This window comes from Trichosurus vulpecula, chromosome 3 (assembly GCF_011100635.1).
Source record: "Trichosurus vulpecula isolate mTriVul1 chromosome 3, mTriVul1.pri, whole genome shotgun sequence".
NCBI lineage: Eukaryota > Metazoa > Chordata > Mammalia > Diprotodontia > Phalangeridae > Trichosurus > Trichosurus vulpecula.
In genome coordinates this window covers 388,791,169-388,814,896 of record NC_050575.1, presented here as the reverse complement: position 1 = coordinate 388,814,896, position 23,728 = coordinate 388,791,169, and the positions used below count along the sequence as shown (strand labels likewise).

Genomic DNA, 23,728 nt, shown 5'->3' with positions numbered 1-23,728 from the left:
AAGGGAGCCAAGATTGGCCTGTACCCTTGTAACCTCAGCACTTCTGCAAAAAAGGAATTGCTCTTGACAATTCAGGCTGCCCAAAGCGATTGCAATTTTAGTTCATGAAAATCATCAGAGACATCAAAGTCCCAGCATTTGCATGATAAATCAGGTGAATTTTTTTTTAAAAAGATTAGTAGACACAAAGCAAACTATTTCACAGAGATAGCAGTGCAAGTTCATTTAAGCTAGACAGAAACCATGCTACACGAATGAATGTAATGCTTTGATCATTTTTCCCCTCACCAGCCCTGCGATGGCAGCTGAGGATCGGCACAAGTCACTTTCATAAATTACTCAGAAGTATCTCTTCTTAAAGGAATTTTAAAGCTAGTTAATTTTTGGCCAAACAGTTGGCTTAGAAGATTGTTCTGGGATTCAACTGTTCTATACTTGTGAGTTTCAGCAGGTTTAGCACCTTGGACAGTTCTACCCCTCTTTACAGTGCTGTGGAGGGATGAGGGAGCTCCTTTGGGTACCACTTCCCGGAAAGATTTCCCCAAGATCCCTTTCTTGCATTTGGCATTCCTTTTGTGGTGGTGAGTTTCTATTTTCTTCTGATTGTAAGGGTCAGGCACAGTTTTCTTGAGCTGGCTGCTTGTCCCTGAAGGTCTGGGTTTGGAGACTCTGTTGTTCTGAGTCCCACGCCTCCTAGAGGACGGTATGGAGCTATTATTACTTGTCCACTCTGCTTTTTTTAAGTCCCTTGGGCCTTCACACCTACTCATCTCTGGAGCTTTCTTCTTCTTCCCATCACCCTTGATGTTCTCTCTGGAGCCTAAGCTTCCTTTGTGCCCCAAGTCCCTGTGTTCTTTTTGTCTCTTGGAGAATGCTTTGGTGGAGATGCTCAAAGCTGGCTTGTCAGGGGATATGCCAAGATCTTTGTGGTCTGGCTTAGTTGAGATCATTGCTGTCTCACTTTTGAGATGAGTGCTGGTGGACTTTGACTGACTACCAGCTCCTTCTTTGACATTGCTCCCAACACTGTCTTTAGACCGAGGACTCTGGTTGGGTTTGGTTTTTAGGGTGGTGGGTCTTGGTACATCCTCAGCACAGGGTGCACTGGAGGCTGCCTCTTTGGGAACATGGTTGATTGTTGTTTTCTGCTGGGGGGCTGAGTCCTTGGTGGCTCTATTTAGAATTGGTGATGCTGTTCGATCCTTGAGAGGCTGTGCAGGATGGGGAATCTTAGTAGAACCAAGTTTGGAGGAACTTTCTTTCTGGGATACTGTGGTTCCACTTCCTGGGGCCTTCTGGGTTTCTTTGGGCCATGGAGCCTCCGTCTTGTTGCTGTGTGATATGGGGATTTTCTTCCCTGTTCTGACCAAGTGGGTCTCAGTTGTTGTATGTCCTGGGGAACTGGGATAGTCAAGTGTCTCTTTGTCAGCATTCACTGCTGGTTTATTTTGAGTATTTGTGTGTCTGCTTTGCATTGGAGCCAGGCGAAGTGTAAGATTTTCATCAACTTCTTGACTCCTCCCAACTGGAAGTATAGGCAAGTCTTGTTCCAGCTTGCTTGTTTCTAGAAAAGGAGCAGGGCTCCTTGAAGAGAGATCATCTTTTGCCTCCTCTATATATAGTAGTGCCATACTATTACTCTCCTTGCATTCTTCTGGGGTATCTGAGAGAGGAGTGTCTGAGAGAGGGGATAGGCATGGTGGAGGTAACTGTAAGAGCTCAAGGGGATAACCCTCTATTTTGTCCAAGTGGTCAGAGAAGCAGCCCATCAGGTCCTTGGGTTTTTCTTCACTGGACAGTCTTGCTGGGGAGCTGGGTGCTTCTTCTAAGAAGGGCTTGTATAGAATTGGGGGAGATTTGTCACCCAAGGTAGGATTGTTGCCAACATTGTGATCTGGTGGGCCTGATGTCCCCTCAGCATCTGGCCCTGGAAGGCTGTTGGGGAGTGCCACTTTTCTCTTTTTGTTAGGTGGCATGCTCTCCTGGGAACTGACTTCCTTTTTCTTCCTCTCCTTTCCCTCCCTTGCCCCAGCACCTGGTCTCATCACCCCCCTGAATTTGAAAGTCCGGTTCCCTTCTGCTAGGTGCTTCTCCATGTGCCGTTCATATTGCTCCTTCTTGGAGAAAGTATAGTTGCACGTGCTGCAGATAAAGGACTTTTTGATGACATGCATTACATCAGCACAGAGCTCACATGCATACAGCGTGGTGTGCTTGATTTCTGGCTTTTCCTTCACACCATGCTCCTGGCTCAGGTGACCACGGAGCTCTCGGGTCTCCTTGTAGAACTTGGGACATCGGGTACACATGTAGATCTTCTCAAGGCTGTGCACCACCAGGTGGCGCTGGAGTTTGAAGGGCTTGGGGAATTGCTTTCCACAGTGGTGGCAATCCCTAGAAGGGTCTTTGCACTGGGGGTGCATGGGGACCACTTTGGAAGGTTGCTCGCCACTAGGTCCAGGATCAGGAGACCCTACTTTGGAAGAACTGGATGGAGCAGTGGTCATGGTGGGGAAGCTGCTGTTGGCAGGAGTGTTGGTTTGAGCCAGGGGCTTGCTCTTACCGCTGCCTTCCATGATATCTTGACTTCCTTTGGACTCTTGCACTTTGGGATCTTTGCTCCCCTTACTAGCAGAGCGCTTGCCTCGGGAGGATCTGGCCTTCCGATTCATGATGGTGTTCAGGAACTGAGTAACTGCATTGTCCTCTCCAAAGCAGGTGGGCAACCCTGTCATGCATTTCTGAACTTGACCTTTCCGAGCAAACTTTGCAGCATGCTCTCGTAAGTGTTCGTTGTACATCCAGACATCTGAGATCTCCTTCAGGCACATGCCACAGGCCCAAAGGCCTACCTTGTTCTTGGCATGTTTCCCTTTTAAATGCTCCTTCAGTTGTTCCCTAGAACTGAATTTCCTCTGGACACACATGTAGCATGTTGGGGGAGGGGATGGGTTGTGTGTGAGTTTATGAAAATCCAACTCCCCCAGGGTGAGGAACCACTGGAAGCATACCTTACACTTGTAGTGCTTTTCCCTGGTCTTGATGGTCATGTCACTCCGACTTCTCCCCCTTTTCCCTTCCTCTTCTTTTGGTTTGTTAGGTTGGATGTGTTCATTCACCTTCTTCTTAAAACTTAAAGTGCTTGGGTCAGACTGGCCTGAACAGTCTTCACAAGTGCTAAAGAAATGCATGTCTCTCATTTCAAACTTTGTGCTCAGCAGCTCAAGGTCAATGGGATGAAGTTCTGGGGAGTCTGGGTTCTCGGGGATATGGCCAGCAGCATAGGTTTCTACCTCCAGCTCTGGAGGCTCAGGACTTACTTCTCCCAAAGAATACTCATTCTTAGCTTCTAAAGGTGACTTGAAAGACATTTCATTACAATGATCCAGAACGTCCAGGTCATTCCAAACAGCTGGTGATATGTGCAAGCTGGGGATGGCTTCCAACCGATTGTTTGGGCAGAGATAAGTCAACATTTCATCATCATCCAGGTTGAGGCCCATCTTGTTGTCACTGTCTGTTTCACTCTCTGGCTTATGAGTCCCTATACCAGGACTCAGAGACCAGGCGTCATTCCCATGACACATGTCCAGCGTGAAGGCATCATGGAAAGACATGGACTCGTAATTACAGGGGTCTTCCTGGGTGACACAGAAAGAGTCAGTGTCACTGAGATCAGATGGCAGGCGGATGGAGAACATTTCTGTGGACCCTACCATCTGGCTGCTGGTCTCTATAACTGGTTTGGGTTTCTTGGGCCCTTTCCCATAAACACGGGTGCACTTCCTCCGGGAGAAGTGATCATCCCTTGGGAAGAGAAGAGAAAATGTGGCATCATCATCAAATAAGTGCTGGAGGTCCACTTTGGCCTGATCTTTGGCAAAGGACTCTTTGCTCTGCTCTCCTTTGTTCCCTTCCTGGGCTTCTGAGTCCATCACGGTGTCCTCTGAGAAGACCCGTGGTAGACTGTTGGTTGTTATGGTTTTTCTTTTTTCTGGATCTGAAGCTCCTAAGGGCAGGTCTGGCTTAGTGGGACTTAAGGGTGCCTTCTTCAGGGGCAAAACATGCTTTCCCAATGTGCCTTCTTCTAACTTCTTTCTTTCCATCACATATTCCTCTACATTTGTACCATGAGTATCTTCATGCATCTCATTGTAAATGCTACACAGCCCTTCCTCTCCAGGCCTCAGGAAATTGTTTTCCCAGGCTTCCTCCAAAACCTGGACCTGATCTCTTGTAGATGGGCTTTCCAACCTCCCTTGACCATTCATCAAATTGTTGATGGTCTTTTGGCCAAGTGTCTCTTCTGTGAATAGTATCTGACTGCCCATTTCATCCAAATCCTTGAAAGTCTCATGGACTGGTCTGGCACTGAGAGATGACTGGACTGAATGAGTCCAGTCCTTTCCCGGTGGTAAGAGGGAACTATCTGACTGCCCAGGATAATTGGTAATGGTAGATGATGAACTTGAGTCAGGTCTATCTAAACTCATGTCAGGAGAAACTTCTGGGATATTCTTCTCCAAGTCAGAAACCTCAATGCATGCATTTTTCCTTGGGAATCTTTTCACTTGCTTTTTTCTCACTCCTCTAATTAATTTCCCTTCTGAATCACTGTTTAAATCTGCAGGTTCTTTGCTTTGGCGCTTCCTACCTTTTCGCCTCCTGTCTAATTTTTTAGGACTAGGCTTCCTCCCATGTGACTTGTGTGATTTCCCAGGCTCCAAGGACTGAGGTTGCATCTTTGCTTTGCCATTCGCCAAGTCTGAGTGAAGGAGCTCATGGGTCAGTGGAGGAGCCGTAACCCTGAGGCCACTTAGCCCTGGACTGACCTCCTCATGTTCTTGGGTGCTGGGCTCATTCTCCAGAGGTGGTCCAGGAGTAGGGCTGCTGTTGATTAGGGAATCACATGCCTTTTCTTTCATGGCCCTTAGGCTTTTCTTAGAGTGGTGTCTTGATATTTTTGGTTCCTTCTCCAAAGGAGCAGAGCTAGATCTGGTTGCCTTATTTGGCAATGGGGGGCCATTATTCCTTATCCGATGTTTCACAGCTTTGTGTCTCATCAAGCCAGGTTTGGATTTGAAGGACAAGGAGCAGACATCACATGTGACTTGTAGCTCATTTGCCTCGGGGGGGCTTCTTTTCCACTGGCCATTCCTCAAAGATGGTGGCTTCTTTTTAAATCGACTCTTTTCCTGGATGGGATCCAGGTGGCTTTGCACATCATCAATGGAAGATTCTGGCAGATAATTTCTGTGGCTTTTAGAAGGACTGATTCTTAAATTGGCCTTTCCTGGGTCCACACTTGGAGAGACAGAATTGAAAGAGCTCACCTCTGTTGCAGCCAAAAGGTGGACATCCTCTGGGTCCCCAGTGTTGGCATCAGGCATCTTTGTAAGTTTAGGGCCCAAAGCTACAGAATAGATCTCCTCTTCATTGTTTCTAGCTTCTTTTTCTTGTTGAGAACTCAGGTCTTTCTCTACTTTAGCTTCCCTGCTAATCAGATAGTCCCCGGGATCCTCTGGGTAAGCTTTGCTTTTCTCTTGGGAGTGGATATTGAGAGTCACATCTGGGAGGGATCTTGGTTGGTTTTCCATGTGGTGGGGGCATGCCAACTCTATGCAGGTGCATTTCATGGGCATCCTTCTGACAACATCATTCTGGCCTAAGTGTGGAATGTTGGAAATAGTGGAGTCATGTATTGCTGTTTTCTGGGAGGCATCTTCTACCAGGGGAGACAATGTAGCTTGGCTGAGGTCAAAGGCAGTAGGAGACCTCCTTGGTTCTTCTTCTCTAGACTCCACTTGGCTATTTAAAATGTCCTTCTCTAGGCAGAATCTGCCATTGCCACTGACGTTCTGGTCCTGAAATACTGGCTGAGTTGAAAGAACATCTTCACCAGTGTGCTTTTCTACTGGGCTCTGTGTAGGGCAACACTTTCGACTTTTTTCAGGATCATAGATGCTTTTCTCCAAAGACAAAGGAGTTGACTTCCTCTCTGGATTGTGCAGTAGGACACTGTATTCATCTTTTTCATCTTGAGTATCCACAGTAGTCAGGAGGCTTTCAGCTCCATCACCCTGTAGACATTCCTGGCCAGAAGCTGTCATCTGCAAAGGGAGACCAAGGGCTGATTCTTCTCCTGAGGGAGGGTTCTGAAGGCACTGCCTTGGAGAGACACTGGCTTCTGCAAGTGATACTGAAGTTGCTTGGTTTTTCCAGTGGTCCTTCTCCAGGAGGTGCTTGGGGCTTGGGGGATAAGCAGGCAGCACTGTTGGCCTATCAGGGGATTTTTCAGGGGTTCTTTTGCTTTTCTCAGCAGAGGGCAACTGCTTCTCCTCCTTCCCCCAGGCACTGCCTTTGTTTTGTGTTTCTGTTATTGTGTCTCCCAATTCCTCTTTCTCAAGAGAGACAGGGCTTAATGAGGATTGTTGATGCTTTTTAAATGGCCAGGTTTCTATGTTGTGGTCTTGCTGTAGCTCACTGTTGTTTTGATCTTCCCTTTTTGTCAATTTGGCCCCTGGGGAGTCAGATATGTTACTGAATGGGGAGGGATTGGGGTCTTGTGAGATACCATCTGGGCAGATCTGAAGGTCACCCAGTTCTGGTCTCTGGTGTAGCTGGGATACATGATTTTGTGCCTTGGGGCTCCCCACTTTGGGTTGCTTTGCAGGGAATGATTCTGTTTCACTGAGTGAATCTAGATTTCCATCTGTCTCTGGGAATAGCTGAATTCCTACTGTGGTGGAAAGAGGTGTTGTTTGCCCACCTTCCATGACTCCATCATCATTGTTGTGGCCACAAGCCATGTGCTCATCTTCCTGACTTTTCCCTTTCAGCTCAGAAGGGCTGGTGTTTGGGAGCTGGAGACTGACAGATAGTAGGTCTGTGAGGCAAGAGGGCATTTTTTCTTCCTCGTTATTTTGGACTGTCCTGGCTACAAAGAGCTGGAGTTCTTGTAGGGGATTTGCCATTGAACCATGGGATGCCGGTGCTATTTCATCATCACAAACTGGGTCTTTGGCCAAACTCAGCACCTCAAATAATGAGGCTTTCTTGTTGCCAGTCTTCTCACAGATTGGCATTGGTGGATAAGAGATTGAAGCCACAGCTTCCTCGTTCCCCTCCAGTATAGGCTCCTCTTCACTTTGGTGGGAGATGACTGCACTCTTAAGAGTTTCTGTCCTATTTGCTTTCTTGAGGGCTTTTTCCTCTGAAGTGTTGAAATCTCTGGCATCAGAAGATGAGGTGGTATCCAGGACTGCAACTCCATCATCCTGAAAACCCATTTCAGATTTCAAATGGGTTACTGGATTGCCAAATACTTCCAGCTTGGGTGGCTCACTGAGGGTTTGAGCCATCTCGTGTGGTTCTGGAAACATGTCTTCTCTGGTTTTTCTTGGGAGAAGGTGCAGAGGATCTTGTTTAGCCACTTTGCTAGCCTCCCTATTTTTAGAACTCATAGATTCTCTGATGGGACTGCTCTTTGTCAAGCTCTCTGCAGAGGCTAAGAGCTCTAATTTTTCAGACACATTGGGAAGGGAGGGGTCAGCACTAATGAGGGATTCATTTTCTATCTCAGAGCAGCTGGTCTGCTTTGAAATATCAGCTTCCTGGAGCTCAAGCTGAAACTCGTCACAGGTTAATGGGGAGCCAAAAGGATCTATATTGACGGTATCTTCAGGTGCATTTGGGGGCATGCTTGTTGTCAGTGGGTCAAATGATATGGCACATGACCAGCTTTCCTGATGACTTCCATAGTCTCCATCCATGCTGGCCACTTCTTCTTTCTCCTCGCCTGAGTCTGGTCCACTATGACCCTTGGGTGCTATAAGATTTGTGTTCTCAAGATTGGTGAGCTCATGGGCTAAGAACAAATGCTTTTCATGCTCAGGTTCTTGCCCGAGAGGTGAAGGTGAGAACTGTTTCGTTGTTTCAGGTGCATCTAAAGCAATAAAATGCTCAGGAGAGTGTAGGGCCCCAGGGGCAGCATCATCAAGTTTGCTGGTTTGAAGCTCACTTTCCAATTCTGTGACTAGTCTCTTGATTTCTAGCTCATCCTCTGACATGTTATTCATAAAAGGTACATTATAGTCTCCTATCTTGACTGGCAATGGGATTTGGCTGGGAGTCACAGTTCCTTCATCAGGAAATTTCTTACCTAATGATTTTTCCACTGAAAGGCCATGAAAATGGCTCATGTCATCAGACAGGACTGGAGACACCTCTCCCAGAGTCCAGGCCTTTTCATGGAGAAATGGTGGGTACTGTTGCTCAAGTTCAGTAGGTTTGCTTGATGAGGTGCTCTCGCAGGCAAAAGGAATGTAGCTGACCTTGCTGGGGGACATGCTGCCATAGAGAGGAGTATCAAATCCAGCGACAGGAAGGCCACCGAATATAGATGATGAATCAAAGCTCAGTGGGGGAGAGACTTTGCCTGGTTCAGGTTCTGTTGTGTAGGGTGGAATCTTGGAGGGTCTGGGCTCAAAGGTATTAGGGCTGGTGCTGTCCTGGCCCAGATATATGTTCTCCACATGGGATGACCCTAGGACCAAAGGTTTTGAATATAGGTTGGCATCATAATGATCCTTTAAATCCTTTTGCCCGGGGGATGTTTCATTAGTGCTGCTCTCATAAGAATTATGCCCTTTGCTAGAAAGCATAATCCTGATGGGATCCCCATTATAACAGCCAGTGGGTATGGCAAAGTCTTTAGGCTCTGCATCGGGGTCATGGTTCTTTAAGTATTCCATGCTGGCTTCTGTGTAGCTGATATCCATAGAGTTTGAAACCTGGGATGGATTAATTAATTCTCCAGTTTGGTACTTCAGGGTGTCCTCATTGAAAGGAGAAAATGAAGGCTCAATATTATGGGTGGTATCTTGCAAAGTGGATGGAACTGGACTTTCAGAGACTTCCCGTGGCACCATATCAACATGGGTTTCTCCCATCTTGGACTTTGAGGCTGCCGTTTCTTTGCTGCCCATCTGGCTGGGCTTGTAGGTTACACTTTCTTTGCTCTGCATTGTTTTTTCTTGGGTCATAGTGCTTCCATTTTCATTTGCGTAATTGGTCAGTGGAAAATTGGACTTGCTACTTGGTAGGAGATTGGTTCTGGCTGACGATGCTTTGGCCGATCCTGATCTCTTGCTCTCCTTGGAAAAGTCTTCTAGCAATGGGTAGTTTTCTGGTGAAGTTTCCTCCTTGTTGGGAAGCTGTGGAAGTCCCGTTGGAAGAGGGAAAGTGTGGTCAGAGTCACTTGGGCTCCTTATCTCAGGGATGCTTTCCTTTTCATTGTCAGAATCTCCCTTATCAGTGCTTTGGGACTGCTTCTCTATCTGGCTGGCTGGATTAGTGCTTTGATCATCACCAGGGGAAGGCTGACAAACCTTCTCTGGGCTCAGGGACACACTCTCTTTCTTATTCCCTGCTTCATCACATGGATCCTCCTGGGAATCCTGATATCTCTTTCCTCCCTGTTTCTGGCCTGGTTCCTTGTCTCCTCGGTTTCGTCTTAAAAAGTTGTGTCTGGGCCTGCCATTGATGGTGGAACTTTCTGGCTGTCTTTTCCTGGGTGCACCCAGAGAACATCCTCTTCCTTCCTCATCAGAATCAGAGATGTAATCATATTCCCCAAATTGCCCGCTTTTGGTTATGGGGACAGGCTTTGGGGTCACCAGGGAGAACTGCATGATTCGGCTGTTTTTGACTTGTAGTTTATGTGGTTTATTTTTCTGCTGTACAATTTTATGAATAAGTTCTTTGCTCCAGGTACCATTTCGTGCCTTCCTCCTCTTCCCTTCCTTCTTGGAGAACCTGTGCCTCTTAGGACTCCTGGGCCCAGGATGTGTGTTAACTGTTCCATCCTGGACCTGGCCATCAGGGTCTGAATCAGGGCTGCTTCTTCGGGGTTGTTTTCTTAGTTCCCTTGAACTGGGCCTCGTTGTAAGGGTTGGGGTAGAGGACGCCTTACTGAACTTCCTCCTTGGCCTCCCTCGGCTTGCTTTCCCCACCTTGTTATTCCCTCCTGTCCCCAGGGGATCACTGGGAGTCAGTTCTTTTTTGTACAGACTGACTCTCTTCCCCCTGCCCCGTTCCCTTGTTTTGCTCGTCTGTTCTTTCTCAGGGGGTGGTTTGTCCGAAAGTCTGCTTTGGCTCCTGCGCCTGGTCAGGTAACCTTCTTCACAGTGACTGGCTGTTGGGGGTGGAGGCCCCTGTCCCCCATCTGGGGCCACATGCTTGGGCTTGCTCTCAGGTCCTGCTCCTTCCTTGGTCTTGTAAGACTGACTACTGCCTAGACCTTTGGTGGCGGAGAGTTCCTCATCAGTGAAAACATCGATAAAGCTGCTGTCAATCTCCGGGTTGTCTGATTGGTACTCAAGGCCGTTCAGCGCCTCTGTGATCAGGCTATCTAGCTTGGCATCCTCTATCTCCAAGTCAGAAGCCATAAGAGACAAAGAATTCGTAAAGAAGTGTCCTTTTAAGGGGTCTTCTTTGCTTTCTCCCTTACCCTCCCCATCTAACATGAAGTCCGTAGACTTGTTGGGGCTGAGCAAATGTGAGTGAGGATCAGAAGGTCCCTTGGGCCCTGTGAGCCCGGACCCAGGCTGGGGAGCCCGCAGCAGGTCTGGAGGGCGCTTTCGGCCCTCAGCCAGTCTTGAGCCATCTCGCATCTCGGCCAGGAATGCTGAGTGTAAACCGCAATACTGCCGGTGTTCCAGGAAGGAGGTGAGGTTACTATAGTTCTGATCACATTGTCTGCAGGTCAGCAACACGTCCAGTTGGTCTAGGCTAGCGCTGCTGATCGAGTTAGCTAGGAAGTGATGGGAGGAATAAGGGGGCAGCTCGCCTTCAAAGCTGTCCAGACCTCCTTTGCTCACATCAGTGACTGCTCTGGGAAACGGACTCTCCTGTAGGCATTTAAAGAGGTTCTCGTCCTTTGGTCCATCTGCAGGGAAATGAAATGCCTTCATGGTCTCAGCTTGATAAGGAATGGATAAGTCACTGGATGGGTCTGGAGATTGGAAAGTCTTGTTCTCCTTTGGGTGAATGGGGGGCTGGAAATAGGAGGAAGGGGCAAGTGGGACTGAGAGCTGGCTCTCTTCTGAGCTGTGATGAACAGGACTGGCAGACAGAGGTGACAGAGGAGAACAAGTGCTATTGCTCGTGGGATTGGGGATGGGTGAGGGCAAAGGGGATTTGACCGGAGAAGTTGCTACTAATCCTGGTGGGGAGAGGGCCACAGTCAGCTTGGAGGCTCTTCTGGGTGAGGCCTGAGGCTGGCTTATCCCAAAGAACAAGGGCTTGGTCCGGGAATCACAGGAAGGAGAGCTGGCTTCCTTCACCCCTTCATAGGGATAAACACCCGTAGGGCCCCCATTCAGCTGGATGGGTTCACTTCTCTGGGCTGTGATCTTTTCCCCTGGCCCATGAATCTTCCCAGGATAGCCTGGAGGGCTGGGCAGGTGGGCTGTCTTTGGCATCTTGCCCACTCCTTGCCATTCAGATGTGCCTGGAGGGAAGGAAAGCTTTTGGCTGTTCAACTGTCTTGAGGGTTCAATTCTGTTTGGATTAGGCAGGGCAGAGGTGAGATGAATCTGCTGCCATGTTACCCGGGCACCCTTTTGAACATGGGGCCTCTGCTCAGAACTAGTCTGGCATTCAAAAGAGAACTGATTCCCGATTCCGGGAGCAGCAGCAGCAGCAGCAGCAGCAGCAGTGGTGGAATAAAGTGCTGAATCTGGGTCTATGGTAGTAAATGTCTTATTGCCTCCATCCCATGGCTGGGCCACCTTGGAGTGACCCTCGGTTACCACGGAACCATCCTTATCCAAAGGCATGGATGCTGGGCTCATGCCATTGGCTGGGGAACCTCCAAAGACTTTGTTTGGAAAGTGCACTTGGGGGAGTGAGTTCTGTGGTATGTTCCTTCTAAGAGCGTTACTTAGAGTTGGCATCCTCAGACTTGGGACGCTGTGTTTTGCTGAGGATTGCCTCTTTGTGACAGCTTTGGGCATGCTACCATGTAAACTTGTTGAGAAAATGCCTTGGCCTTCTAAGAATGGAGTTGGGTTTTGGTCGTTAGCACCAGAGGAAGAGATAGCACCATTCACGTCAGGGGGAGGGTCTCCATGCCCCTTGTAGCATGGCAGAGGTGATGGAAGCTGAGCTCCTTGAGTCTGTGGATGCAGAAATGGAGCTGACTGCAAAGGGAGTGAATAGGCCCGGCCTTCTTGGGACAAACTGTCAAAGGAACCCTTGTTCAAGGGGTCTTCCTGCCAGTCCCTCGAAGAAGAGTGGAAAACAAATGCCCCGTGGTGAGCTGCCAGGGAAGTACCCACATATTCTTGACTGGTAGCTTCAACAGGGAAAGGCTCGGACACCTGGAATGGATATTGAAATGGCACAAAACAGTGGGCGCTGGATTTGCTGCCCTCGGGGAAGGGGCATGGCTTGGCAGGGGTGACTTCATAGTTAGCACCTGGGAAGCTCTTCTCAGGGGAAGGCCAGGAGTCAGTCCTGTTTGCCTGGAACTCCAAATAGTGTGGTGGCCTGCCCAGGCTGGGGCTGTCCTGTGGAGGGCCCGCTTGCTGCTGGTCCTTCCTGCTGTGATGTGGGGGTGTGGTGGTTGGGGCCTGTGAGGTATAGTTGGTGGAGGTAAGGCTAGAGGGAGCCTCCTGGAAGTACCTGTTGAAGCCGACCTCTTCTTGCTGGAGCTCAGCCTCACGCTCTGGGATGCTGGGGACATTGAACCGGTAGCTTCCTGATGCAGGTCTCTTGCTGGCCTCTAACTTTTTTGGTGGGGTAACTTTCTGTTGTGGGTAAGCAATGCCAATAGTGGGGTTGGCCCGGGAGTTGGCGATGGTGAGCCTGTAGAGCTGCTGATGGCCCCGTTCCCCTTTCCCAGCCCGTCGGGTTTTATCCCGGACCCTGCTCTTCCCTGTGGGAGACTGGAGAGTCCCCTTCCCAGCACTCCATGGGCCATTACTTAGCAATTTTGGCCTATTGTGAAGTGACTTGAAGTCGATCTTCCCAGCCTGTTGTGGCCTGATCACAGCCTCCCTCTGGCTGTGAGGCTCCTTGTCCTTGATGCTAAAGGGGGGGGTTGCCTTGGGCAGTCCATCAGACTGGGGACTGTTGAGCTCCCCTCCTTCCAAATTACCATGGCATTCAAAGTCCTTGTCTTGCTCTTTGGAGCTGGGCTCAGGATCCTTGATGGAATAGACATGCTGTGTCTCTCCCTTCATGGTACTGGGGAGGAGCAGGGCTAGAAGGGAATGGCAGCCCTGGGATCCTCAGGAATGGATTCTCTTGCTCCAGGCATGGTCCCTCAGTTTCAAGTATTTCAGAGGAGGCTCCTGACCAAGAGTAACTGGGAGCTGTCCCTGCTTATATTCTCACCACTCCAAAAACATGGGCCGGCAATTGTGACAAAGGCTGTTCTCATACTTCCAGAGAGAGAGCCTGAAACGAGAGGATAGCACCAGTTAGTATGGGGAATACAGAAACAAGCAGGTTGGCTAGGTGGGGACACAGAAGAGCGAGCATTTCTGTAACCCTTTAAAGGACGGCAAAATGCTTTACATTTGGTTTGTTCATTGGATCCTCTAAACAATCCTGGGAAGTAAGGGATATTACTGTGTAACTGAGGCTGAGGGGGGAATTAAGTGATTTGCCTGGGTTCACACAACAAGTAAATATCTGTGGCTGGGCTTGAGTGTGGGTCTTCCTGACTCCAGGCCCAGTGTTCTACTCAGCATCACCCAGCTGTTTATATCCAACTATATAACTATTCAATGAAACCAAACCATCCAGCAGACTGGGAAGCTGGACAGTCCCAGCTCTTTCACTTGCTGGTTCTGTTTCCCACTGCAAGTCAACTAACCTAGTTGGACTCTAGATGGTATTGGACTAGTTGCTGTCCAAGGTCTTTTCCAACCATTGCAATCTACTACACGAGATCAGAGATACCTAGAAAGGACCCCAGCGACCATCTAATTCAACCCTGTTATTTTATAGAAGAAGAAAGGAAGGTTAAGTGACTTACTTTTTCAAGGTCATACAGTTAGTATTAGAGACAAGATTTGAACCCGTGCAACTTAAATCCAGATTTAGGGCACTTTTTAGAGGCAGCTAGGTGGTACAGTAGATAGAATTCTGGACTTGAAGTCAGGAAGAACCGAGTGCAATCTGGCCTCAGATGCTTACCAGCTGTGCGATTACAGTCAAGTCAAAGCCTCTGTGAGGCTCAGTTACAATGGGGAATAAGATGTTTACAAGCACCCAGTGAGCTCACATACGTAAAGTCCTTTACAAACCATAAAGCGCTATACAATAAAGCTGGCTATTGTTACTTTGACTGCAGCAAACCAATTCTCCATTAAGTGGGAAGAGTTATTCGCAGTGATCTCTCACATTTCTAGAATTCTTTTAACTTTTCAAAGCCCATTCACATTCACTACTTCGTTTAATTCTTATGGAAGGCCTGTGAGGCAGATGGGATATCTGTCAGCTTCTTCATTCTATAGATTCGTCAAACAGTTTGGTCAAAGTCACACAGCCAGTTGATAGCAGAGTTGGGGGTCTAGAAAATATGGGCCTCCTGACTCCCACCCAATGCACTGCCCACCACACTATGCTGCCTCTTGGGTCCAGTCTTTAGACATCTTACTCTGAAAATAGAAGCTGGAGGCAAAACTAGCATGGTGGTGTGTTATGTTGTGTTGTAGGTATATGTGTATGTTGTGTGTATGTGTGTGTGGTGTGTGTATGTATGGTATGTGTGGTGTGGGTGTATTGTGGTGTGTGTGGTGTGTATATGTGTGTATTGTGGTATGTGTGTGTGTGTGTGTATTTGTGTGGTATTTGTATGTGGTGTGTGTATATGCATGAGCCATGGGGGCCTGCAACTTTAGGCTGGGAACTAATACCTGGCTTCTTTCCTTTAGTATGAGGTGGAGGGAGGATACTTTCCTAGACCTACCCTGACACATACTTTAGGGAGAGGCGAGCTCCCTCACCTGGATCCTGGGTTGCCACCCCTTCAGACCTAATGGCTCTTTCCCAGGACTTGCCTTGCCTGGAACTTATTGTCCCTAACTTGCTGCCTGGTTTGGGTGCCTGCCTGAGGATCAGCTGGGGGGTTAGTGGTGATGAAGGATCTCCCCCGCAACTGTAGGCTCAGCTTTAGTTCCATCCATTCCCTCCTCCACCCTTTTCACTATGCTCTCTAGAACCCTTGTCCATTGTTAACAAACTCCCTTCATCTTAGAAGAATTCTCTCTCTCTCTCTCTCTCTCTCTCTCTCTCTCTCTCTCTCTCTCTCCTCCCTTTCTTTCCTTCTTCCTTCCTTCCTTTCTTTCCTTCTTTCTTTCTTTCCTTCCTTCCTTCTTTTTTTTCTTTCTTTCCTTTCTTTCCTTCTTCCTTTCTTCCTTCCTTCCTTCCTTTCTTTCTTTCCTTCCTTCCTTCCTTCTTTCTTTTTTCTCTTTCCTTCTTCCTTCCTTCCTTCCTTTCATTCTTTTTCTTTCTTTCCTTCCTCCCTCTTTTTCTCCCTTCCTCCCTCCCTTCCTTCCTTCCAAGGATCAGGAGCATCCTTTGATGCCCAATGCCACTTTCAGACCTTCCTTAGACCTTTCACTCAACAGCCACCTCTCCTTTTCTCAAGTTCACTTCCACTGTAGACCAATGGTTTCCAAAATCAAGTGCTCGTAACTTCTGAGGTGAGACTGTCCATAGAGGTGTGCCAATCAGAGGGTGGAAAGATAGAACGTAACCAACCCTCACCACAACAACCCAACATTTTTTTCTCTACTTCCACTCCTGGCTAGAAGCACTTAGTGAGAACTCCCAGTATTTCCTCTATTGCACCAGAACACACACACAGAAATACCACACACACGTATACACACATATACACACCACACACACATACAAATACCACACACACATACACATACACACATAGCACACACATACCACACACACCACAATACACACACACATACCACATGCACACACACATACCACACACACACACACATACACACATAGCACACACATACCACACACACCACAATACACACACACACATACCACATGCACACACACATACCACACACACACATACACACATACCACACACATACCACACACACCACAATACACACACATACCACATGCACACACACACCACACACACACACACTTACACATAGCACACACATACCACACACACCACAATACACACACACACCACAATACACACACACACACACACACACACACAAATTTAAAATAAGAGAGAAGCCATGGCTGCTTCTGAGGCCGCTGCTCCCACCGAGCCTGGGCCAAGACTGTAGGTTGCCCACTTGGCCCTGGGGCAAGAAGAGTAGGACTCAGCCCCCAATAGTAGGCAAGGCTAGTGAGGGCAGTAGCAGAGTGCAGGGTGCAAAGGAGGGGAGGTGACTTGGGCCATGCTGGACATCACTATCCCATGACTGGGTAGTGGATCCAGCAAGCCATCATCACCGCCCCACCCCACCCCCTTCAAGGCCCAACAGATGTCCACTAAATGACCAAGTCACTTCATCTCTGTCCACTTCAGGTTTCTCGTCTGTATCCTTTTCAACCTCACTTCTTAAAAGTTGTGCAACTTAATGCAGGTATTTAAAAATACATTTTTTTTTCAAAGAGTATTTTCTCTGGTACTTTTTAAAAAAAGAGTTATTTTTATTTATTTTCTTTTATGTCTTTCAAACATGGTGGTATGGTATGGTATGATGTGGTGTGTGTGTGTGTGTGTGTGTGTGTGTGTGTGTGTGTATGTTGACTCAACAAATGTGTATCAGGTATCTACTATGAGTTAATATACTTTGCTAAATCCTGAGAATACCAAGGGGAGGAAATATTGAGCAGATGGAAGATTGAGGGAGGGAATCATTACTAGAGAATCCCACTGTCCATGACATGTAGATATTTATTTTTAGCAAGTGGAATGAAAGGTCCCTGAGGAAAGGGGGTGTCTCACTTTTACATTTGATAACTGTTTGTTGAGTGGAACTGAGTTAGAAGGAAGGATCTCTTGTAGCTGGGGTAAAGGTTTCATGAAGGAAGTTCTAGATCAGGGATTCTTAACCTTCTTTACATCCTGGTCCCCTTTGGCCACAGTCTGGGGGGGGGTGGTCTAGGGACCCTTTCTCAGAATCCTGTTTCTAAGCGCATCAAAGAAGATACCTAGGATTACAAATGCAGACTTCCATATATATAGGCATATATATGTATGTGTGTATATGTGCGTATGTACAATGTGTGTATGTATATACACATACACATGTACATATAGGCACGCATATGTTATACATAGATATACATATGTGCATATATAAGCATACATATATAGACATGTAGAACCTGTTATATTGCAATGTTGTTATCAAAATATTGAATTCCTCCCCCCCACCTGCCCCAAGTTCACAGACTTTCCTGCTGCATCGTAGGATAGACTGATAATAGAGGGAAACTCAGAGGTAGTTAGTACTACTCCCTTCTTTTCCAGACGAGGAACCCCAGGGTCATAGGGGTGACTCTCCTAAGGTCAATAGTAGCGCTTGGATTGGACCTTGAAGAACAGAGTGAGAAGCTTGGGAGGCAGGCAGTGACACCATCAGGGAGATGATTGTGCCTGTTTCAGCTTCCAGCATTCCTGGTGGGATCTCACTCTACTTCAGCCCATTTCTTAGATGCATTTTGTTCACTGCTGAGTCCCACTCCTTCTTGTTCAGTTAAATTGACCAAGTGTTTCTTATTGTTAAGATTTTTTTCCACCTCAAGAAACTGCTTAAAATTTCCTAGTCCATCAGTTTTTAGGGGAGGGAGGGGTGGTGTCGATTGAGATGGTCCTGTTTTGTTGAAGAGGAGGGGAGTATGGAATTGACTATCAACTGCCCTTTTAAGTTTTCTAATATAGTTTTTTCATGCAATCATTACTACCTACTGGTGTATTTACATTTATAAAACTTAATACCATAAAGGGCCCAGCTATGCGCTGCACACAAAGTGGCTTCTTATCTTGCCAAGTCTTAGTTCCAGCTCAGTTGAGAAGAAACAACAAAGGTATTAAAAAGTATGGAAATGAATGGGTTTACAGATTATAGTTTCTTGAGCCAAGCTATTGCAAAGAGCTAGGTGGTGTAGTGGGCCTAGAGTTGGGAAGACATGAATTCAAATCTAGCCTCAGATAGGTCCTGGCTATGTGACCTTAGACAAGTCATTTAACCTCTGCCATATTTTTCCCATCTGTAAAATAGGAATGATAATAATAGCATCTACCTCCCAGGGATGCTGTGAGGATCAAGTGAGATAATACTTATAAAGTGCTCAGCATAGTGCTTGGCATATAGTAGGTCCTTAATAAATGTTTCCTTCCTTCTTCCCTTCCTTTCGTATTTCATTTCTCCTCCCTCTTTCCCTTCCTTCCTTCCTTCCTTCCTTCCTTCTTTCCTTCCTTCCTTCTTTCCTTCCTTCCTTCCTTCCTTCCTTCCTTCCTTCCTTCCTTCCTTCCTTCTTCCCTTCCTTCTTTCCTTCCTACTTTCCTTCCTTCCTCCCTTTCTGCCTCCCTTCCTCCCTCCCTTCCTTCCTTTCTTCTTCCCTCTCTTCCTCTTTTCTTTCTTTCTTCCTCCCTCCCTTTCTCTTTCTCCCTCTTTTTCTCCATTCCTTCCTTCCTTCCTTCCTTCCTTCCTTCCTTCCTTCCTTCCTTCCTCCCTTTCTGCCTCCCTTCCTCCCTCCCTTCCTTCCTTTCTTCTTCCCTCTCTTCCTCCTTTCTTTCTTTCCTTCCTCCCTCCCTTTCTCCCTCTTTTTCTCCATTCCTTCCTTCCTTCCTTCTTTCCTTCCTTCCTTCCTTCCTTCCTTCCTTCCTTCCTTCCTTCCTTCCTCCCTTTCTGCCTCCCTTCCTCCCTCCCTTCCTTCCTTTCTTCTTCCCTCTCTTCCTCCTTTCTTTCTTTCCTTCCTCCCTCCCTTTCTCCCTCTTTTCCTCCATTCCTTCCTTCCTCCCTTCTTTCCTTCCTTCCTTCCCTCCTATTGAGAGTTGCAGCTTACTCATATCCATCACATGAGGTTAGCCTATATAACCTATATAACCAATATAACCAATGAGGAACTCTGAAGAGGAAAAAGAGTAATGATAAATCAAGGCAATAGGAAGAAAAGAAAGGCTGGTGGAGTCTGAGTGGAGTGCTCCACTGAAACCACCTTGCTATTAGGAGAAAATAAGGAAGGCCTCAGCTTATTGGATAGATTCCTTATGATGTATTTATGGGGGTGGAGAGGACATGGACAAAAGTCTTAGAGGATGGGCAGGCATGGAAGGGTCACAAACTATATCATTGGTGGAAACTTGCAAATCAGTGAGTTCACTAGTGCATTTCAGCCTTTTTGAGGCTGAAATAAAAAATATTTCACTCAGAGGGTCAATTGATCAATAACTTTGGTGACTCCTAATTTAGACCACTGGCCCATCCCCAATTAATTTATTCTAGGTGCAAGAATTCCTAGTTATGGCTCTGGCTGCAGGATCTTTCAAATGTCCAATGAAAAAGAGTAGAGAAAACATTCCACTCCAAAGTGACAGGGCAGGGCTTCTTAATCTGGAGTCCATGAACCCCCAAGGTATGAGAAAACAGATTTTGGGAGCCTATGAATGTGTTTTTAAATATTTTGATAATTGTATTTTAATATAATTGATTTCCTTTGTAATGCTATGCATTGAAATCATTATTCCGAGAGGGGGCTCATAGAGTGCCCAAGCGATACAAGATACAAAACAGGTTAAGAGCCTTTTTAGAGAGAGATCTATAGGCCTAATAATGCTATAGTCAAATTCTACCATCTGCACCTAGAGACACACACATACAGATGTACATACATACATACATGCGTGCAAGCAAATATAAGCTTCTTTAATTGACCGCAAGTTCCTCAAGGGCAGGAAACATTGCATTTTTGTCTTTGTAACCCCAGTACCTAGCATCAGTACCTATACTCAGTACCTGTCATTCAGGTACTTAATAAATGCTTATTGAATGAATGAATTAATGATTGAGCACTGGTGGCTGACTAGCCTAGTGGAAGGGGCCACATTGTTCCTAGCTCCAGATGTCTGACCTTGAACCAATTACTTCCCCTTGCCTAGTCTTGTTGTTCTCACCTGCCAAATGAGGGCAAATCTTCTCTAAACTCTCTTCTGGCTTTAACAGCCTAGGCCTCCTCTGGCCTGCCATGGACAAAGGGCCATTGTGCTGCAGGGCTCCAGCCAGTTGTCCTGGCATAGTCTGTACCATCAAGTACAGGGAAAGCAAGGGGCTGCCCATTGAAGCTTTCTCCCAGCTTTCCCATTCCAAGGGCTCTGTTTGCCTCCCAGTTTCCTTTTTATTCCACTTGCTGACCAGTAGAGGGGCTTCTTCCTCTACGCAGCACGCGGCTATGAAGGAGTGGGGCTGTTGTGGGTTTCAGAAGCTGCTTGAGCCCAATGCCCTGCAGCAGCCTCTTCATCCTTTTGGTGGTGGTGTCAGAGTGGGGGAAGAGCCCAGCTTCCTGTTCCATCAAAGGGCAGGCCTTTAGCAGCCACGGATGGGGAAGTCTTAAACTTCAGCTCTCTAGACCCTTCCTCCTGTACCTTCCTCTTCCATTTACAGACCTCCAGCAGTGCTCTTCCCCCCATGCCTCCCCTTACGAGTAGCTCTCCATGCTTCAGATGTCCCCTAACAACTAATCACCATCATCTTTTGTACAGGAAAGGCCAATGGGTTTGGAATCAGAAGACCAGGGCTCAAATCCTGTCTACCACTTCTTTACATCCCGAGCAATCATGCACATGTGCTTCTTCTCTCTGGGCTTCAGTTTCTCTACCTGTAAAACGAGGAGCTTGAACTAGATAATGTCTAAGGTCCCTGACAGATTTCAATCTTACTCTCCTTACATCGACCAGATGGGCCTTTCGCGTTTACAAAACACTTTTCTACACACTGCTTCGTTGGAGCACAAGAACTGTAATAACTCTTTTCTCGAGCATATTATGCTTTACAAAATGCTGTCCTCCAAACAGCCGAGTGAGGTGCATGGTGCAAGAATGGCTATTTTCATTTTATGCGGGAGGGGACTACAGTTTACACAGCTAGTTAACGGGTGGAGCCAAGACTCAAGGCTCATGTCTTCTGACTCATATCAGCACTCTCTAAGGTATGGGGTCAGGCCATTGAAGGCAGAGTAGCTAACCAAATTGCTGCATGTGAATATAACAGAATAAGATTGTGTTGTAAAAAAAGTAATGAGTTATTTATGAATTAGAATAATAGGTAGCATTTATAAAGTACTGTATGGGTTATGAAGTGCTTTATATAAGTTATCTCATTTGATATATGTGAATACAGGGAGGCATGGGAAGACTTGCATGAACTGATGCAGAGTGAAGTAAGTCAAAGCAGGAAGCCAATATATACATAATGACCATAATAGAAATGGGAAGAAGACTACAACAAATGGAAGCTTTAATTATAAAGATTGAGTGTTACTCAGAGATATAAGAACGAACGTCCCCTCCTTCTTTTCAGAGATGGGAGACTATAGGTATGGAATATTTTTTATACTGTCAGACTTCATTGAAAATGTTGGTTAGTTTCCCTGAATTGCTTTTTTTTTCCCTCTCTCTCTCTCTTTTAAAACCTTTGTTATAGAGGATAGGTAGCTAGGTGGCGCTGCAGTGGTTAGAGCACTAGGGTTGGAATCAGGAAGACTCATCTTTCTGAGTTCAAATTCAGCCTCAGACACTTAGTAGCTGTTTGCCTTACTTTCCTCATCTGTCAAAGGAGGAGGAAATGGCAAACCTTTCCATTATCCTTGCCAAGAAAACCCCAAATAGGGTCACAAAGAGTCAGACATGACTAAAAATATGACTGATTGAACAGAGAATGGATCTCTGGACAAGAGGAAAGGGATGGTAGTATTGAGAAGTGAAATGGTATAAAAACTACAGCTATGAATAAATTAAAAAAAGATTGGAAGCTAGGCTAGATCAGTGTTTCTCAAACTAATCTGGTCATCTACTTGTCATCTTGAAAGTTACTGGCAGGACCCATAAATGATGCTCTGGCGAATTCAGGAGCAAATAATACCTCCCAGATCATTTAAAGGGAAGAAAGAGTAAACCATGTCTATTTTCATACTAAAAGGGCTGCATATAATAAGTACTTCTGACAGAGAATTTCATATTTAATATTTTTAAAGGAAAGTATTATAATTATTGGCATTTTGTTATGGAACTCTAATTCACATCTTGTGGGACATTCTTTGGGGAATGCAGGTGTAAACAATCTTTAAGGTCATCACATTCTGTTGCTATCCTCTCTGCAGCTACCAGAGGGCTCCCACCATTTCTCCTTCTCATCTCTTCACCCTTCTTGCCCACATCAACCACAGGAGACACAGTGTGGATGGAGTAGGGGAAAGAGCACTGGACTTAGAGTTATAAGAACTGGGTTCAAGTCCAGACACCACTTGCATGATATGAGCCAGTCAATTTGCTTCTATCAATGTGGATGGATGGTATAGTGGAAACATTCTGGATTTGGAGCCAGAGGACCTGAGTTCAAATTTTGTCTGCTACACACTGCTTGTGTTACCTTGGGCTAGTCACTTAACTTTTCTAGGCACCATTTTTCCTCTTCTGCCAACTGAAGGGGTTGGATTAAATGAACTCGAAGGTCTCTACCAGCTCTAAGTCTGTGAGCCCAGAATCTATAAAATGGGCATAGTCATGGTTTGAACATCTGCCTCTTAGAGTCACTGTTCAGAAGATGCTCCGTTAACCTTCAAAGACTATAGATCCCTAGCGTTATCGTCGTCACTTCTAAACTTACCACCGAGGAAAGTGTGAGCACTGCCCTTTGGAAACATGGGTCTCATTAAGGCTGTGGGAGCTGATACCAATTCCCCCTTGAGACCTATGCTTCTAGTTTCCTTATGTAATTGTGGTGGTTAGAGGTCCAGAACATTAGAGCTTGGAGATAATTGGAGAGAGATGACCTGGTGTTTTGGAAGGAACACTAGACTTGGAGACAGAAGACCTAGATTTCAGTTCCAGGCTCCTAGCTGGGTGAAATGGGGGCAAGTCAGAGCTTCTCTGAGACTCAGTTTTCTCATCTATAAAATGGGGAGAACATTATTGGCACAGCCCATCCTCACAGGTGGTAGGTGCAAGGCAATACCATTTAATCCTGGGGAGCATTCTATAAAGGTACAGTTTGATGGGCTTCATATAGTTCCATTGTCCTCTGATCCTTACCATTTTATAGGTGAGGAAATGAACCAAAGACTTGACAACTCCCTCTCCCCTCCTGTAACTATTCCTTAGTGAATTAGCAGAGCCTTGATCCAATAAGTTGGTTATATAACATTAATCTTGTGATTCCTTGGTTGATCTCCTGAGACTGAATACTCTCAAGCTTTTCAGGGACTGCCTGGGCTTGAAACAGCTCTGGGGACAATCGGAAACTTCTTATCTTGAGCATTCAATCCTCCTGCTAGCTGTGTGACCTCTGGTAGAGTAGAAAGAGCATTAGATCTATATTCACATGACCTGGGCTCAAACCCCAGTTTTGCCACTTGTGACCTCAAGCTATCATCTTCTCTCTCTGACACTCAGTTCTCTCATCTATAAAATGAAAGAGTTGGATGTGAT

General features: G+C 46.5%; 1 protein-coding gene across 1 annotated transcript; it reads right to left on the bottom strand.

Annotated features, from left to right (window-relative positions):
• Window positions 1-335: 335 nt before the first annotated feature.
• On the bottom strand, window positions 336-13,262 carry ZNF469 (zinc finger protein 469). The gene has a single exon (XM_036752282.1). The coding sequence runs from the start codon at window positions 13,245-13,247 to the stop codon at window positions 336-338; it is 12,912 nt and encodes a 4,303-aa protein (XP_036608177.1). The 5' UTR covers window positions 13,248-13,262.
• Between the last annotated feature and the right edge of the window lie 10,466 nt (window positions 13,263-23,728).